Source organism: Oryctolagus cuniculus, chromosome X, assembly GCF_964237555.1.
Source record: "Oryctolagus cuniculus chromosome X, mOryCun1.1, whole genome shotgun sequence".
Classification (NCBI taxonomy): Eukaryota; Metazoa; Chordata; class Mammalia; order Lagomorpha; family Leporidae; genus Oryctolagus; species Oryctolagus cuniculus.
The window spans coordinates 108,323,333-108,343,322 of NC_091453.1; the positions used below are offsets into that span (position 1 = coordinate 108,323,333).

Sequence of the window (19,990 nt, forward strand, 5' to 3'; positions counted from 1 at the left end):
TTTCAGCAAGCAAAGGTACTTTGCCTTTTCTTGTTGCTCTTTTCAATTGTAAAAGGGTACTTCAAAAAGTTCATCTATATTAGAATTAAAACATAAATTTATTTTGATGCAAGGTTTTTGAAATCCGGGGCTGGCATTGTGTCTTAGTGAACTTGTATAGGTTAACCCTCTGCCTGTGGTGCCAGCATGTCCCGGCTGCTCTTATTCCGATCCAGCTCTCTGCTAATGGCCTGGGAAAGCAGTGGAAGTTGGCCCAAGTGCTTGGGCCCCTGCACCTGGATGAGGGACCTGGGAGAAGCTCCTTGCTCCTGGCTTTGGTTCGGCCCAGCTCTGGCCATTGTGGCCATCTGGGGCGTGAACCAGCGGGTGGGAGACCTCTTTCTTTCTGTCTCTCTCTTTCTCTCTCTCTCTCTCTAACTCTGTCCCAATAAATAAACTTTAAAAATGTTTTTTTGAAATCCATACATTTGAGGGGTCTTCAAAGAGTTCATAGAAATGTATATTATAAAAACTACATGGATTTTAAAATATTTTGCAGTAAAAGAAACTGATTTTTAATTCTGTTTTCTCATAAACTATCTGAAGTAGTCTTGAATTGGTAGGAGCCTCACATACATATAAATCAGGAAAGTAAAGCAATGAAAAAGACTCGGCAAAATAGATTGCCTGCCACATGTTATCAAAGTTAGTGCCTGAGTTGTTTTCCTTCTTACTCCAAACCCTCTTTCTGAGTAGATTAATACAGTGTTGGCTTCTGGTGGAAGGATGAGAGTGAGAAGGGAATTGGTACTTTGTGACATGAGTAAGTCACCAGCTGACTTGTTCTCAGAGGCAACTGGTAAAAAGGTTAAGTGTCAGAAACTTCCACCTTCATGAAACCTCTGACTTAGGAGTTGTAGCCTTGATGCTTAGGTCCAGAAGAATCTGGCATAGGGGACTGAGTCTTTGAGATGCTTTGGTTTTCAATAGGGTGCTAAAAGGCAGCCACGATCTAAGAGGACAGTCTCTTTACTTCCCAGAGGATATGTTCTTTCTGTCTTCAGAGTTTTCCACTATTAAGCAGAAGTTTGCAGAGAAAAAAAAAAAACTCAAAAAACAAAAAAACAACCAAAAACAACAATAAAAGCCAAGCCAAACCATCCACGACTTAAATAGGCACCAATATAAAGTGGAAACAACTTTTAGATTTAAGTCATGAGCTGGGTCCCACTCTCAGTAGTAGCTTTATTTATCAAGATTGAGGTACTCAAGAAGGACCTTAATTTAATATAATCAAACAGGGAGGAAGTACTTTTGTTTGTTTCCACAGAGTCTACAAGGCACAGCATGAAACAAGTACCTCTTGGCAAGTCACGCTGGCTATGTACTTTATCCTCATTAGTCTGCCAAGGAAGTTACATTGGGTAATAGGTGCACAACTCTCAGTTCTCTACAGGCCCAGATAAATGTCCAGCTCTCTGGAAAATCTCTCTCTACTGTGAATCTACTTAAACTCAGGCATATATCCAGCATATAGGTAGGCTTGATGTAACTACACAGACCCTTGATGAACAATGTTGATAGGGAATATTTTATGGCAACATAGTTCACAAAAGAGTGGTGGCCTGGTCGGATCAGTGCTCCAACTAGTGGGTTCCTTCCTCTTGGGAAAAGGTAACTGTACTGACTGAGCTGCCCTTAGATGGTGAGACAGTTCAGACAGCCTCTTCAAACCCCAAGTGGGATACAGGTATATGTATATTAGAGGGAAGTAGAGACTTAAAAAACTGCTTTTCTACAATTATAAGATATAGTGCTCATTTTCCTCCCAACCTTTATTCTCAAGAGTTTTGATATTGTAAATTTGGTGTACAAAACTCCATTCCTCCTCTTGATCATTTTCATTATCCTTCCAGTTCCCTGAGGGCAAAGACCATTTCACTCTTGTGTTGCTTGTCATGATGCCTAAGACAGAGAATGTGCTCAGTAAACACCTGAACCACAACATGGAATTGAGCTTGTTGAAGGCCAACACGAGGTAGCCCTAGGATTGTGGGGAGCAAACCGGACTAGACTGAGTGTGGGGAGCAAACCGGACTAGACTGAGTTACTGGAATTAAGACTTATTCTATGCATCTGCTCTCCCACAATATGGCGCTGGGAGAGAAGTAAACAGCTTCCGCACAGCTGCCTCCAGTTCAACCAATAAACTGTAGGACTTGCTCCTGATTGGAGAGCAGCGTACTCGGCGTGTGGGCAGCCGAGTTGGGATTGGCGGAGGAGGACTATAAAGGAGGAGAGAGACAACATGCACCAAGGAACATCTAAGGGGAACATCTGAGGGAACACCTGTGCAGCCCCCAAGAGAGCCGGCCGGTGGTGTGCCGCTCCCCTGCGGAAGTGGGGAAAGCGGCCAGGGGGAACCGCCCTTCCACGGAGGTGGAAGGGACAGTAACCAACCCGGGAAGAACCAGCAGCAAACCCGGGGAGGGCCGAGCAGACGAAAGAACAGCGCAGGGTCCTGTGTCGTTCCTCCACGAAGAGGGGGAGCGACATAATGGTGCCGTGACTCGGATATGAAGCCTAGGCAGGGTTTAGTGTCGTTCCTCCACGAAGAGGGGGAGCGACAAGGATTATAAACTCATTTTGTGCTACAATAAGTCATTAGCTTCATTTTTTTTGTTCCTATTACTTAAAAAAATCAAGATGCTATTGGATTCTTAGCACTCTACCCATCTATTGTATTGATGTTTTCAGGGACTTCTCTTCAGTGACTCCCAGATCCCTTTGCTGTACCAGAACCAATGGCCCAAAGACTGATTTTATGGACAGATTTTGACAACTTTTTCCCTGAAATTATCTTTATGGTGTTTGAATTACTCCTAAACAAACTCTCTCATATATTTCCATGAAAGCAGAGGGATTGATTATTTTCATTTTATAGGTTAGGAAACAAAGGTGCACAAAGGTTAAGTGACTTACTCAAGACCACAAGACAGCTTGTATTAGAGCTAAGAATGAGAAGAATAATTTCCAGTCCACTTGCCAGTTGTATAATTTTGCATAAATCATTTAACATTTCTTCATTTCATGTTTGCTTACATGTAAAACATGGGATCCTATACCTACTCATTATTCCCCTGGAGAGCTGTTAATAATACAATGAAATATAATTTACATTTTTAAAAAATTGTTTTCAGATTTTAATTCTTTTAATTTTCTTTTAACCATTTAAATTGATTTCATTATCTCCCATTCATAGGTGAAGAAAGAGACTGAGAAAGGCTGGATAACTTGCACAAAGTCACACAATGAGTCAGGGCTGAGGGGTCAATTCATGTCTGACTTCAAGTCCAGTACCCTTCCCATTGCATCATGACTGCTTTGAGTCTCAGACAGGTGAGATAACCAGTGTAAAAGCGCTTAGTAAGTGAAAATGTAAATGTGAATAGTATAAATGTTATTTAAATGCTAAGGGATATGACAACTTACTACACCGGGAAAGAGGACTCAAAAATGAAACTGAAAACAGTCCTGCATATACAGATTGAAAGTATCAAGGCTGGGCAGAGAAGCTGCCACAGGAGCTGGGGAACTTGAGGTATACATGGCACCAATTCCAAAGGCAGATCAGTGAAAATTTACCTCCTATCTTGGTTTTTAATCTCGGATTTGTAATCGCATCACAGACATCCTAGTGTTACACTGAAAGTGTCACTTAAGCACAAGCGTAGAAGCGTGTGTCAACCTTAACCTGAAATCAGAGTCTTCTGTTCCCTTTAAAGATGCTCTCTTATAAGGATTGCTGAATGACTTTGATAAAGGAAGCTCGGAAATTTAAATGCTCTAATAGCAGGCAGCTTCCAGCTTCAACTGTCAAGACACCCTAACAAATGTAAGACAACCCTAATATTACTAATACTAGATGCAGAGGTCAGTAATTACTGTTGTACCCAAGAGTAGCGAGCTTAGAGAAGCAAACTTATAATTATCCCAGCTACATTTTCACTCCTAAGGTTTCTACCCCGCAGACTGCATTCAAGACAGCACGTGTACATTTATTATCCTTTTGACAGCAGGTGGTCTGGACACAGTGACAGGCTATAGAACATGTCTTGGTGTTTCATTAGGGCCTTGTTCTGACCATGGGAGCTTGGCACCATTTAATTCTGGCTAAATTCCAAATCAATAACTTGTTAAAGAAAGGAACTGTCCCCCTGAGGTGCTACCAGAGTAAAAAGTTACCAACCTCAGCTTGTTTGCACCAAACACTGATGTTTTTACGCTGGGCTTTTGTGAAGTGGTCCCATGCCTTCTGTTTGGAGGCGGAATGGTACACAGCCACTATCTGCTCAACTGTAGCATCAAGTCAACAGTTGGATCCGGCCCCAGCGTCATCCAGGGATGGTAAAAGAGAGGAGAAAAGAAACAAAATAAAAGAGAAGCATTAGGCTTGTTGTATTTTCTTGTCAGAACACTTTGCCAGGCCCTGATTGTGCTTGAAAAAAGTTACATGTGTTAGAGCACCAAGATTCTAAAGGGGACTGAAAGGAAGAGACACAATACAAAGAAAGCAAAAAGGAAACTCCAGAAGGTCTTGGGTTAGATGATGACTAAAAGTTCTAGTATAAGCAGTGTGTATTCATTCAATCAGGAGAGGTGAGAGGGGTAGAAATTGTGTTTTAGTTGAATATTTGTGTTTAGTTTAGTACTATTGACCCCACACAGCACAGACGCAAACAGCCAAGTATCTGCAACTTTCTACCACTGGCTCCTTTCAATAGCTAGCCCTCTGAAAAAAGCTTGAGTGTTTCACTGTGACAGAATTCAGTCTATTTACTATTGTGGTGTATGTTTAACCAGAAGCATCAAATCAAAACCTACATGGATTGAATCTACTTTAATCCTCCACAGATTGGCTTGTTGACTGGAGAAATACAAGTTTTATGGAAGAATACTGTGTTACAGTCCTCGTATTTTCAGGGTCTAAGATGCCAAATGGGAAAATGTACACAAATATTCTGAAGCTTTATCCTAACCAGTTCAAGAGAGTGGAAGCTTAGACACAACTCTTTTGGGAAAAGAGAAGCAGGACAAGAGCCACTGCCTGGGTATTCACAGTAAGAAAATACAGAGCTGTTAGGTTTTTTCTTTACAATTCTGTTTATACCCTTTTAATCATTTAAGGATTTATACCCTCACGATGATCACTGTTCTCTATTTCTACTTATTCTGAAGTCCTGAAGACATACGCTTTCACCTCTTGAATTTTATGTCCACACATACTTTAAATATATAAGTGCAAATGGAAAAACCCCTCCTTAATCCCAATTACATATGAATCAAATATGGGAAGTCAAGTAAGGGAAGAGTGAACCATAACTGTTTAAAAACAAAATCATAAAGCTGCATCCTTATTATTTTATTTTATTTTATTTTATTTTATTTTATTTTATTTTATTTTATTGTTTGACAGGCAGAATGGACAGTGAGAGAGAGAGACAGAGAGAAAGGTCTTCCTTTTGCCATTGGTTCACCCTCCAATGGCTGCCACACTGCGGCCAGCGCATCGCACTGATCCGAAGGCAGGAGCCAGGTGCTTCTCCTGGTCTCCCATGCGGGTGCAGGGCCCAAGGACTTGGGCCATCCTCCACTGCCTTCCTGGGCCACAGCAGAGAGCTGGGCTGGAAGAGGAGCAACCAGGACAGAATCCGGCGCCCCGACCGGGACTAGAACCCGGTGTGCCGGCGCCGCAGGCGGAGGATTAGCCTAGTGAGCTGCGGCTCCGGCCAACATCCTTATTCTTAAGGTGAACACAGTTCCATACTGAAAAGATGTGAGTATATAATTTTATAATATAGTGAACCAAAATATTCCTTGAAAATTGGTCTGATTTATTTCAAGAAAGTGACCCTTCATAGCTTTTGAATGGTCATTGCAGTGGCTTCCTACTCCATCCCAGTGTCGACGATTTCCAGAAGAGGTAGTGGTAAAAAACAGAATAGAATACAAAATGCAGAAATAACACATTTCTTGGCCGGTACCAAGGCTCAATTGGCTAATCCTCCACCTATGGCGCCGGCACCCCAGGTTCTAGTCCTGGTTAGGGCGCCGGGTACAGTTGCTCCTCTTCCAGTCCAGCTCTCTGCTGTGCCCCGGGAGGGCAGTGGAGGATGGCCCAAGTGCTTGGGCCCTGCACCCACATGGGAGACCGGGAGAAAGCACCCGGCTCCTGGCTTCGGATTGGCATAGCGCTGGCCGTAGCGACCATTAGGGGAGTAAACCAATGGAAGAAAGACCTTTCTCTGTCTCTCTCTCACTGTCTATAACTCTCTCTCTGTCTCTTTCTCTCACTGTCTACCTCTGCCTGTCAAAAAAAGAAATAACACATTTGATTTATATTCAGTAACCTTGGGAAATATATTTATTACTAAAGCAGAGGTCTTAAAAAGTGTACGACATGATTACAACGATGCAAAACTGAAGAAAATGAGCTTTAAAATGCTGATGCCACATCCTAATTTCTGCAATAAAATATTAAAGCTTCCACTGAGGCCCAGGGCTGCAAAATTACAGGATATGACTGAAGTTTCAGTGTTCCTAAGGAGCTGGGGTAGACATACCAGAAAAAAATGAAAAGGTGGAGATGTCTGCATATATCCTGTGAAATTGGAGCTCTAGCATCTGGCAGTATAAGGCTAGCGCAAGGCAATGAAGAAAGAAACCAGGATCCTTGACACAGGATGGCTCAGTCAGCATGCGCTCCTAGGTGGAGCAAATGGTGGCCAAGTCAAGTGCCCTTTCACCTTTCCAGCGGAACTCCAACTTCTACTCACATTGAATGAGAATTCCAGAAAGGGCCTGCTTAAACTTCTCCTTTGCTTCTTCCATATCTTTCTCGTGGGCAGCTTTCTCGTTTACCAGGCGGCGGACATGGCTGTTGGCTGACTGGATCATGGAGTAGAAGTTGTTGGCACTGCGACGGTTCACTTCTCCTCGCTCTATCCAAGTGAGTAAGGTTTGCACGGCTTCTGAGAATTTGGAATCATCTTTAAAAAAAAGAGAATTTATATTTAGAAACTCAAAGGCAACCAAATCGCTATCATTTTCCCAAGCATGTTGGCAAAGAGGCCGGTGGCAGGTAAATGAATTGCTGAGGCCTGGGAGCCATGCATGCACAGGTAGTAGGCAAGTACACAGAATGGAAGGCTCAAAAGGTGGTCTGATTGCTTGTGGTCTATGAAGAACTTCAGAAAGAGAATTCTTTCTTCTTTCCTTCAAAAAAATATCTTCTGTACTGTTTTTACATATTGCAAAAATTTTTAACCTCTGATTGTGTGTGTGTGTGTGTGTGTATGAGTGAGAGGAATTTAGGAGACTGAGAGGAAGTGAGAGAGAGATGGTGATGTAGAGGGAGAAAGAAGGAGGGAGGGTGAGGAAAGGAGGGAGGGAGAGAGGAGAGGAGGGAGGGAGAGAGATGTCAGCAATGAGAGACCTTCAGAATTCTCCAATTTTGTATTTCAATAAGGAAAAGCAAGCTTCAGTCCTGAGTTTAACTTGAATTTCATAGTAACTTTACCATGGATCCATGGACTTACAATATTAGAAGGATCCTTAGGAAAGAGTTAAGTGGGTAGTAATTTAGGTATAAACACTTACATCTTCAATCTTTTATAACATCACTTCTGCATCCAATCCATAGCCAACAGGTTTTTTACTGAGTCCCAGTCACAACCTATTTTGATGCAATTCATTTTACTTTCATATTTTTTACACCATTTTTCTCTTGCCTGAGGAACCCTCCAAGCAGATGTCCGTAGCTACTTAGGAATTATTCTCTGATGTTCAGATAGCAGCCCAGCTCTCTCAACACTCCTGGTCCAGCTCCCTGAGATGGCCACTCAGACATTCTGCTACTGTGGACTCCTGCTAGGAAGAGGCATTGAGCAGGCCATTGAAGCCCCATTCCAGGATTTTACATCCCTCTCTGGCCAGAAACCCTTGTGTCAAGTGGAAATATCTCTCATCGTAATTTGAGCTTCTAGTCTCTTGTCCTTTTTTTCAGTGCAGATATACAATGAGAGGTCAGCCTCTACTTTATACAGTTTTCCATTTCAGTAAGTGGATACACTATTTATGTGAGGCTCAGTGTTTGCTTCTCTTAAGGGCCAGACAACCATCAGATTCATTTTTTTAATGTAAACTGATTGGTTTGGTGTCATGTGAACAGGCAAGTCTTAGACCTTGCATCTTACCAATGCTTTCAGTTTTCCCAGCTGTTCAAAATGTAGCATTATTTCTGTGTCTCTATTCTGGACTCCATGTTTTCTGCTTTTCCTTCACAGGAAGTCAAAATCAATCAAAAGAGATTTGTTAGGTTTCTTAAATGTGTGAGTCCCTTGGGCTATCTGGTGCAAACAAGTCTGTTTAGTGAAACCTGTTTGGAAAATGGAATTAGAAGCATCTTGCTCAGTTGAGAGTACAAGATGCAGGGGAAATTCATACCATTAGAAGTGTCATCAGTAAGATCAATGGGGCACCAGCATTCATTCAATAAAATTAACCACACTCTGAAAATGAGAAAGACTGGGTTTTAGATACTAAGGCAAAAGACTAGGCAGGTTAATTAATGTTAAATTAGCAAAATTGTTCCAAGAGTCAAGCAAGGGGACCAGGAATCCAAAACTAAAGGAGAAGTAGTCTTGATTTAGGAATGTAAGGAAGTCTCCATAGCTGCTGTGTGAAATGAATTGACCCTTTATGATGATTTAAGAGGTCTTATTTCAATTGGTGGTAAGGCTTTGAGTAATTTAAGAAGAATATACACGGTAAGTACTTTTTGGACTTCCACTTTCTCATCCCTAAAAGAGGAATTTTGTTTGAGTTTTTCAGGGTCACAGCCTGGCTTGCACTCCCCATGAAAGGGGACAGTTAAAGACCCAGAGTCATGGATCCCACCTAAAATTCTCTGTTGTGGAAAAGTGGAGAAAACCTGTTTATTTTTAGTCATCTGATGTCTGGAGAGAAAAACGCTATCCTTTGAGCCAATGAAGGAACAGAGTCAAAGGGGGCAAGGACAAAGCTCCTGGCTCTTCTTCACTAGGTACAACTCTCCCTCTGCAATGCTCCAATACAAGAAATGCTTAGAATATGTTAGTGGGAAGTTCAAAGAGTAACTTCCTACAACACAATTATATTTATTAAGTTTCCCTAAAGAAAAGAGGTTTTTGTTTTTTATTGTGAAGCTTGAGCTTCTTCTGTACCTTTTAATTTTTCGGCAACAATACTGCATTCATGATCTGAATAGTGGACCACTGGGGGTGGGGATGGTGGACGCAGTCTTTCTTCTTCCATCCTTCTCCGGTGGCGCTCCTCTCTCGCTAGCATCCGCTGTTTACACTCCCACTCATACAGGTCATCACGAGCCTGTGCAAAATCAACATGGAGCCGGCCTGTGTCTTTCTTGTCTGTACTGGAGCCCAGGCGGATGCGGTAACCTAAATTCACAAGAGGGAAAGGTGGAGGGAAGGAGGCACAGAGGGAAGAGGGAAGAGGGAGGAGGGAGGAGGGGGGAGGGGGGAGGGGGAGGGAGGGGGAGGGGGAGGGGGAAGAGAGAAATGTAAGGGAGAACATAGGAGTGAGCAAACGTATCTTTCCAAGTTAAGCACTTCAGATGCGATCGCAGCAGTTCCTAGTGACCACAAAACCCCATATTCTCTCCTCATGCCTAGCAAGGTGAATCATCAAAAGACTTAGACTGCTATTTCATCTCTGATAACACCATATGGGGGGTCTTCAAAACGTTTATGGAAAATGTGTATTATGAAAAAAAAAACCTATGCATGGGTTTCACAAATGTTTTGCACCAAGATAAACTGGTCTTTTAATTCCATTTTCTCACAAGTTTTTTGAAGTATACTTGTATTATTCTGTGGATTGGGTCAGTCTTGTTCTTTGGACTTCCATTCTTTCATCTGCCACCTTTAACTGGTGGCTCTGTGGGTAATGATATCAAGAATGAGTCTTACATGTGCTGGGAAGAATAGAAATGGTAACCTCAAACTATGGTCTTTTCAGATAACTTTAAGAATGTAGTAGTCATATCATCACACAGAATCCTGGTAAAACTTAAATGTAGTCTTAGATGCATCTGGCATCTTTGAATCATTTTTTTCTGGAAAAAAACAGATATGATGAGAAGTGATATATAACCAAGTGACATATAATTTGGGATCCTTAAGGAAACGTTAGAATTTAATGTAGTGCTACAGAGTTAGAATTCAGAAATTGAGGATTCAACCCCCTGCCTCCACTTCTTGTGCCAGCTATACTACCCAAGACAGGTCTCTTAACAAAATTGAAAAACTGTTAAGTACCTTTTAGATTCCATGAGTTGAGCTTGATACTTCCACATACATTTATTTCATTTCATTTTCAGCACAAGCTTGCAGGGCAAACATTTTACCAAGGAGAAATTGAACATTAGAGAGGTTAGAGAGGTTAAGCAGCTTGTCCTGGGTCAAACAACTAGCAAATAGTAGAACTGGGACTTGAATCCAGGATGTCAGACTCCAAATCCATTGTTCTTTCCTTCTTTCCAACTTGCCTCTCAAGAATAATACCCAACATAGATTTTTGCTTCTGGCTAAGATAAAGTAACAAGGGTTAGATTTACTCTCCTCCCTTAAACAACTAAAGAGTAAGAAGAAAATATATGAAATAATGGTATGTAAGATACTGGGCATCAGACAACGAAGACAGTGATCATTATAAGACAAGAACTAAACCAAGTGATCACTGTGATTACCCATTTTATTACCTGGAAGGTTTCCAGGCCTTAGTAGAGAGAAGGGAAGTCAGACAAAACATTGTGTTCTCCCCAAGTTGAGGAGATTGAACTGGGAGTCCAGAGAGCCTGGCAAACAGAGTTCATACAACAGAGTTTTCGAAGGAAGAAAACTGCACAGAGAAAGCACATCAGAGATGTGTAGAGGGTTCTCCACAACTATGTAGCTGAGTACATCCGAGGAGTGTGGCAACTACTTGAATATTACAGGTAACAATTCCTGCAGGTCACATAGGGTTGCAAATAGTTCCTTTTGCCACCACCAGCCACAGCAGAAAAATTCATACTTCACAGACTCTGCAGGCATGAGAAAGAATTTGCCTCAGTAGTGAAGACAAATTAGCCCTACACTAAACTGCTCTGGTGTCACCAAACAAATCCTCAAAAGTAAGAACTAAAAGAATAAAATTTTCCTAGGTTACTTAACTACATCCCAGATCATATGCTCAAGAATATTTATAGGAATAAAAATATCTCGCCAAATAAGGTAAAGTTCCTAATACCAGGTACCCTTTAAAAAATTACCTGGCATGCAAAGAAGCAGGGAAATATGACTCACAAAAAAGATGTAAAAAAATCACTCAATCAAAACAGACCCAGAGGAGATACAGATAAGACAGTCAATAGATAAGGACAGAAAAGCAACTATTAAAATGTTATTTCACATGCTCAAGAAGCTAGAGAAAAGATTGACCATATTAGGTAGAAATAAGAGATATAAAAATAACCCAAATAAAATCTAGAGGTTTAAACTGAAATGTCTAAGTTGAAAAAACAATGACAGGTAGGATTTATAGCAAATAAGACATTGCAGAAGAAAAAATTAATGAACTTGAAGAGAGGAATAGAAACTATCCAAAATGATATACAGGGAGAAAAAAGACAGGAAAAAACATTGAACAGAATACTGGTAAGCCACAAGAGAACATCAAGAGACCTAATATTTGCCGAATTGAAGCCCTGAAAGGGAGGGGATAAGAGATGGAACAGAAAAAATATTTGCAGAAATAAGGGTAGAAAAAATTCTGAAATTTGATGAAAACTCAGATTCAGAAAGCCCAGTGAATCCTAGGCAGAAGAAACATGAAGGATATTACACCAAGTCACGTCATAATCAAATTGTTCAATAACAGTAATCAAGAGACTATCTTTTTTTTTTTTTTGACAGGCAGAGTGGATAGTGAGAGAGAGAGATAGAGAGAAAGGTCTTCCTTTTGCCGTTGGTTCACCCTCCAATGGCCGCCACAGCCAGCGCGCTGCGCCGATGCGATGGCAGGAGCCAGGTGCTTCTCCTGGTCTCCCATGGGGTGCAGGGCCCAAGCACCTGGGCCATCCTCCACTGCACTCCCTGGCCACAGCAGAGGGCTGGCCTGGAAGAGGGGCAACCGGGACAGAATCCGGCGCCCCGACCGGGACTAGAACCCGGTGTGCTGGTGCCGCTAGGTGGAGGATTAGCCTATTGAGCCGCGGCACCGGCCCAAGACAATATCTTAAAAGCAGCCATAGACAAAAGCCATTATGTATAGAGAAACAAATGTAAGGATAGAATTATATTATCATGGAACCAGTAAAAACAAGAATACAGTAGAACAACATCTGAAAGAGGGGAAAAAAGAAACTGTCAATCTACAATTCTATATCAATAAAAAACTTTCAAAAATAAAGATGAAAACAATTTTTTTCAAACATACAAAATGCTGAAAATTCATCAGAAGCAAATCTGAACTACAAAAACTGTTAAAGGAAATTTAAGCTTAGGAAAATGATACCAAAGGAAATCTAGATCTATACAAAGGAAGGAAAAGCATACATAATATATGATTCCATTTATATGAAGTTCTAGAAAATGTACACTAATCTGATAGAGAACAGATAAGTGTTTGCCTGAGGGGGCAAGGGGAGGGAGAGAAGGAATAGATTACAAAAGAATCCTGAAAGAAGCTTTTGAGGGTGGTGGACATATTCATTATTTGATTTTTGAATGTTGGTGATGGTTTTGCAGCTATAAATGCATACTGAATATTATGTAATTGAATTTTCAAAATATGTTAAGGTCACTGTCAATTATTCTGCTTCAATAAAGCTATTATAGTGAAAAAAGGCAAGTAGGGATTTAGCCTAGTCGTTAAAAGACTTGCATTTGCCATCAGAGCACCTGGGTTGGATGCCTGGCTCTGGCTCCTGGCTCCAGCTTCCTACCAATGCAGACCCTGGGAGGTAGTGGGATGCTTCAGATACTTCTTGGGTCCCTGAAACCCACACAGGAGGCCTGAATTGCGTTCTCTGATCCTGGCTTTGCCCCCAGCCTGGCTCTAGCCATTTTGTGGGCATCTGGGGGGTGAACCAGCAGGTGAGGTCTTGAGCACTTGCTTGTGTACTCTCTTGCTGTCTCTTTGCCTTTCAAATAAAAAAATACAATTTAAAAATGGGCAGTGCCCTGTAACACTAAAACTGTCACACATTCATTTATAAAGAGGAAGAAAAAATACAATTCATAAGTAAATTTTCTAGGACTCTTTATAGTTCACAACACATTTTCATATCCACTCATCTTAGTTGATCATCTGAACCTTCAGAAAAACAGGGCTACTGATGATTAACTTGCCTATCCTCCTAGGATTGTGGAAAGGATCAAAAGCAAGTATAGTACGAAAGCTCTATGTAAACCACAGAAAGATGCTATAATGCTATGCGATGGGTGCACTGTGCACAATTCCAGCTCCCAGACATGTTCCAACCACAACAGAGAAAATGATTCTTTCTACATTTCCAGACCTTTTTCTAAGGGGTTTTTGTTTGTTTTAACCACTATCTCTTACAATGTGAGCTAACAGGAGGTTTCTAGCACTTGTGAACTTTGGGGGCAGGTTTAAATTTAAAGGGCACAATTTCGTTATTTTCACATCACTGACTGTGATCTCCTTTCCTTTGGCAGCCCTGATAATGTTTCTAGGAGGCGGCTGTTGACAGTGAGCTGATTTCAGTGATGTTTAGATGGATGCCTTCTGAGCAGTATGTGCAACTATTCAGGGCTTTTCGAGACCTTTCCATTCTTATTAAAATAATCTATTGTGGAATGCTCTGCTATTGTTGCTAAGTGCTGTCAAATCTTCAGTAGAGTCTATGGTACTTAGCAACTGTAATAAGAGTATTCTACATCTGCCTCCTCCTCTCTTTCCCCATGTTGCTAGCTTACTTTTTCAAACCCACTGCCTTTTCCCTGGCCTACTGCCACAGGCTTCTAGCTGACCTCCTTTGCTATTTTCTCTTCTCTAATCCAGTTTTACATGGAACTATAAGATTAATCTTTTTGAAACTATTACCTTCCTTGTTCACAAATGCCTTAAACAATTTCCTATTATCTAAGAAATAAAGATCCAACTGCTAAAGCTTTCAAAGTGTGCTAACAACTGATGGTTTCCCTCCTTCCCTCATGCTTAGTTCAAACACAAACTACTGCTCACTTTCCTGAATGTGTTCCAAAGCTTGCCACTTTTGTATCTTTGTTCATTCTCTTCCTATGCCCCACCACCCATAACTAAATGCTTTCTCTTTGTCAAAGACTTGGTCCAAATGTTACTTTTCTTGATATGCCTAGTTGCGGGTCCCAAATATTCATATTCACCCTCTATTTCCCCTGTCTACATTTCCTCAATGTTTTCAGTCCTTATTATTAGCAATGAGTGGTTCTGATCTATATCTTGAGTGATGCTTGGGCTAAATAAATGGTTCTCTAATAATGAACGTATGACTGCATACTAAGCCTAAGTTCATTAAGAGGAAGAACTAGGTTTTATACATTCTCTACTCTGCACAGAATCTAGCACAACAATTTACTCAGAGATATTCAATAAGCACCTGCTACATAAGTGAAGGCGCTCCTATCATAAAATGTCTAGCACTTGGATCCAATGATTCTGAACCATTATTCTTAGGCAAGGAAGTAGTTAACTGCTCTATGCCCATTCCAATTACCCTGTCTTCTTCCTTCTAGTATATCTGTCCACTGTGCAATAAAGAATATCAATTCAAAGTAAGCAAAACATCAGCCATGAGAATTTATCATGCAATCAACCCACTAGCAAGGGTCTTTGCTTTATGATATTCATCAGAAATCATTCTTTGCCTCAGTCATCCCAAATCTGAACTTTCACTTTGAGCAGGAAATTTTATGCAAAATATCTCCATTCCAACCACTATACTATTCACATAAATCATTATCACTTCTGGATTAGACTAATATTAGTGTTAATTTACTTATCTCCCAATCACCACACTTACCGATACCACTTAGTCTACCTTCTGCCCAGAAGTAATAGTTTTAAAATGTAAATCAGGTTATGGCACGCTAATCTTTAAAATCCTGTAGTGGCTTCCATAATAAGACTCATCACCATAGTTTATAAGGCTCAATACAATTTGGTATTGCCTCCCTCTTATACTTCATTTCCCTTCACCATCCTGTTTTCATTACAATGCTCCCGTCATGCTAATCTTCTATCTTTTGCTTAAACACGCCCAGTCCATTTTTAACTCAGGGTCTCTGGCCTGCTATTCCTTACTTAGGAACACTCTCTCCCAAGATGGCATAGCAATCTCCTTTAATATTGTCCACATCTGAGTTCAAATGCCAAGACTCCATTCCTAACAATTCTAGGTAGATTAGTCTTTTTAATCTTCTTCAGAGCACTTGCCATTACCTGATAGATGATGTTTTGCCACGTCCAGGATGGAAGAGCCTTGATGATAGGAAGTCTAACCATATCCATCTTTGTTGAATGTCCAGCAATCTAGCATTCCAGCATTATGCCCAGCAGTCAATAAAAATTCATACCTGAGTTTCATAACTATTTTTGAGCATTTACTTTTGTGCCAGGTTATGTGCTTGGTGCTGGGGATTCAACATTAAATATGACACAGTCCCTTAAGTCTCTTAAGGAGTTCACACTCTAGTGAGGGGGGTGACAGATGTGGAAAGAGATAGCTCAGTTGGCTCCATGGTTCACTAGGAATCCTCCGCCTGCGGCACCGGCACCCGGGTTCTAGTCCCAGTCAGGGTGCCGGATTTTGTCCCAGTTGCTCCTCTTCCAGCCCAGCTCTCTGCTGTTGACCGGGAAGGCAGTGGAGTATGGCCCAGGTCCCTGGGCCCTGCACCCACATGGGAGACCAGGAGGAAGCACCTGGCTCCTGGCTTCGGATCGGTGCAGCGTGCTGGCCATAGCAGCCATTTTGGGGGTCAACCAACGGAAAAAGGAAGACCTTTCTCTCTGTCTCTCTCACTAACTCTGCCTGTCCAAAAAAAAAAAAAAGAAAAAAGAAAGAGATAGCTCTAGCATAGTGTGATAGGCATCATGTTAGTAGGAAGCCCCAAGCACTGAGGAGGCACTGAAGAAACAGCTGCTTAAATCATCCTGGGGCACACTGTGGAGATAAGTGGGAGAAAATTTTCCAGAGGTCCTGCTGGAGCTGGAGCTGTAGCATATGAAGATGTGTGACTAGTAGATAGGGATGAAAAAGATAATTTTACTGTTTTTTTTTTTTTTACAGGCAGAGTGGACAGTGAGAGAGAGAGATAGAGAGAAAGGTCTTCCTTTTGCCGTTGGTTCACCCTCCAATGGCTGCCACAGCCAGCGCGCTGCGCCGATCCGATGGCAGGAGCCAGGTGCTTCTCCTGGTCTCCCATGGGGTGCAGGGCCCAAGCACTTGGGCCATCCTCCACTGCACTCCCTGGCCAGAGCAGAGAGCTGGCCTGGAAGAGGGACAACCGGGACAGAATCCAGCGCCCTGACCAGGACTAGAACCTGGTGTGCCGGCGCCACAAGGCGGAGGATTAGCCTAGTGAGCCGCGGCGCCGGCCACTGTTTGTTTTTTTTAAAAAAAGTATAAAATGCCTTAGTACATTCTGGGAACTAAATTCTGTTTAGTGTGGTTGGGATATAGTATCAGACGGAAGAACTGGGAGATGATGCTGAAAAGGAGAACAGACAACTGAGGCCAGTAGATACCACATGTAAGGAGTCTGGAGTTATCTCATAGACAACTGGGAGAAACTGAAGATTTTTAAAAGGAAGAAGGTGGGTGTTAACAGGCATTTTCCATCTCTGAAGGCAAGAGGGAGCAATATTAAGTTCAGACTTTAGCTGCTGCAGTTGCAAATACTCTGATCCCCAATTTAAACACCTACCAGACAAATAAAGAGCTTTGTCCACCATGTACTCCTCAGCAAAGCGAATGTGACAGAAGTTCTTTTTGCTTTTCCGAATAGCAATGATCTCTCCACACTGTTCAAACACTTCCACGATGATCTGCTCTGTCCCATTCTCAGGAAGGCCACCCACGAATACTGTTTTGCATCCTGGTGGTCTTTCTCGGGTTGCAGGAGGTGGAAGGTCTATGTGCAAGGACAAAAACATTTGAAATTAAAAGTGTTTGCTTGAGATTGGCCTCTTAGATACCTGACATTTCCTAGTGATAGCTCTATTTTCCCCATCTATATTTCTGTCCAAGAGTGCCAGAAGGATGTGGCCTCCAAGGTGCTCATCTCTGCTCCACAGAAGACTGATAGCATGAACTTAAAAATAATTTTATTTGATAATCTGGTTACCATGATGTCTAGAGGGTAAAGACCCAGGCCCATCCCTTTGTCTCACTCAGAATTCTTTTCTTTTTAATTTTATTTAAGGTTAACAAATTTCATATATTTCATATATACAGATTTAGGAGCATGGTGATACTTCCTAACCTATGCTCTCTCTTGCCCATTCTCCCACCCTTCTTCCTCCTTCCTCTCCTATTCCCTCTGTTAATTTTTGTGATGATCTACTTTCAGTTTACTTCATACTCATAAGATTAACCCATACTAAGGAAAGAGTTCAACAAATAGTAAGAAGAAAAAAACCACTGTTCCTCAACAGTAGAGGCAAGGGCTGTAAACAATCATCAAATCTCAAAATGTCCATTTCACTCTTATACATTACATTTTAGATACTCTATTAGTTACCTTGGATCAGGGAAAACATACAATATCTGTCTTTTTGGGACTGGCTTATTTCACTAAGTATAATGGTTTTTAGTTGCATCTATTCTTTTTAATGGCTGAATAATATTCAACACTATTTTTCTACCATAATTACTTTATCCAGTCATCACTTAATGGACATCTGGGTTGATTCCATATCTTATCTATTGTTAATTGAGCTGCAATAAACATGGGGACACAGATAACTTTTATATGCTGATTTCATTTCCCTTGTCATTCAGAATTCTTTAAGTTTCACTCCTTACTTTTGTTATGACAATTCAGATATGCCAGATTTTGAGTGATTTTTATTGAGAAGACTGTTTGTATGTGGCAGGTAACCTTACTCAGTTTAATTTCTTACTTTTAGGAGTTCTCAGAAACCACGGTTCCTGAGAGAGGGTTTGTTTCATTCCGACTATGTACTATAATCTCTCTCTGCTCGTGCTTACTGAAAGAACTGTTTCAGGATTAACTTGACAATGATGGGATGAATATTTACAAAAATGTTTACAGCTGTCAGAATAATTTGGTATAACAAAGTCAGAGTACAAACCACCCTTTTTATGTCTTATTTTTTAACAAGTGAGTTCTTCCTCTAATTCGTTTCTGGAGAGGTGAGGTCCAGAGCCAATCCTGTAGCATTTAGAGGGAAGTATGAAAGACAGCCCAGAGAGCAAGCTCATCTAGGAAATCATTAACTAAAGTGAGATAAATTTGGCCATAGAGAGTCATTAGAAACCCATTTAATGAGAATTCTCCCTCTGCTTAAAAATATGCTTTTCACTCACTTATCTTATACATAAAGCTCGGTTGTAGCTGTCAGTTCCTTGTTGCTATTTGCATGTAGCAAAGCATTTTCTAAGCAAAATCCTACAGTTCATAGCCCAAGAAAACAAAGCATGATGGTCATGGTTTTCCCAGTGTTGGTTCTGTATCTGCAAGGATTTATTTTGTGTAATCCATTCTCTCTATTCATCTCTTTACAATTCTCTGAGCTCAAGATTTGGAGAGCTCGTGAACCAGCAATACAGCTCACATGCAAAAATAAATGAGTCTTGCTCATCGATTAGGCCGAAGCCCCCACATGACTCTTTTCCAAGTTGGCAAGCACTTGATTTGGGAGCTTCCTTGGCTATCAGCATCTATAGCTCCCTCACTTTGTTACCATTGACTACCTTATTGGTGTGGCTCAGGATATTCAGTTTTTCATGATGTTCTCTTTTCCTCTAGTCAGTTGATAAAACAGGTAGAGGGATTCAAGAAACTTATGGAACTTTCTGTTAATTTTTTTTTACCTTTGCAATTTCAAGAGCTAATTGTATTGTTTTTCCCCTTCCATATGAGAGGGGTAAAGAGAAAAAAAAAATAACCTAGTACGCAAAAATCTGAAATGCCTTAGTCATGGCCCCTGGGAGCAGCTGTAGTTTGAGCCAAAAAGAAAAAAAATGAGGTCCAAAATCCTGTAAGACTCATGTTTTCAGTTTTAAAAGGATTGGATGGAAGTCTAGCCATCATACTTCCAGTGAGTCTGGAAGTATATTAGAATCAATCTGGGAATTAAACAAACAATGCCTGGGCCCCACCCTAAGGAGCCTGATTTAATTAGTCCAGGGTGCAGACTGTGTGTTAGTTGTTGCTGTTTTAAACTCTGTTGGGCAGGTCTAATGCCTATCTAGGGTTGAAAATCACTGAATTAGACAATCTTTGATATTACAGGAGAAAAGTCAGTGAGGTTAAGTGTCTCATTCAGTGTCATCCCATTAGATTAAAACAGAAGGAACATGAACTTGCAACAGGCAAACCTGGACTTAAATCTTAATCTAATTACTATCCGTATGACTGGGAAAAATACATAACCTCTGAAAACTTGTTTTTCCATTTTTAAAGTAGGGATACTATTCTCTACCTTATGAAGGCTATTGTGGGATAATTGATAATATACTCTCTAACTTGCATATACTATAATGCCTGGCATTTGGTGAATTCTCAATAAAACAGTATTCATTATAATGTTATTATTCATCATTATAGAACCCAGGATTTCTTAATTCTCAATCTGAAGCTTTCTAAATCCCTACCACAAGTAATGGAGTGCTAGCTAAGACCTGGACTTCTAAACTTTAAGCTCCCTTGCTTCTCCCAGA

At 41.0% G+C, this 19,990-nt stretch overlaps 1 protein-coding gene across 50 annotated transcripts in view; it reads right to left on the minus strand.

Annotated features, from left to right (window-relative positions):
- The window catches only part of ENOX2 (ecto-NOX disulfide-thiol exchanger 2), a 315,538-nt gene that overhangs the window by 36,853 nt on the left and 258,695 nt on the right, over positions 1–19,990 (minus strand). For all 50 annotated transcript variants that reach the window (XM_070066497.1, XM_017349914.3, XM_070066476.1 and 47 more), the window contains 4 exons: positions 17,010–17,216; positions 9,243–9,476; positions 6,816–7,028; positions 4,229–4,335 (listed from right to left, as the gene is read on the minus strand). In XM_070066497.1, the coding sequence (XP_069922598.1) occupies positions 4,229–4,335; positions 6,816–7,028; positions 9,243–9,476; positions 17,010–17,216 (761 nt within the window). The remainder of the gene's footprint in view (positions 1–4,228; positions 4,336–6,815; positions 7,029–9,242; positions 9,477–17,009; positions 17,217–19,990) is intronic.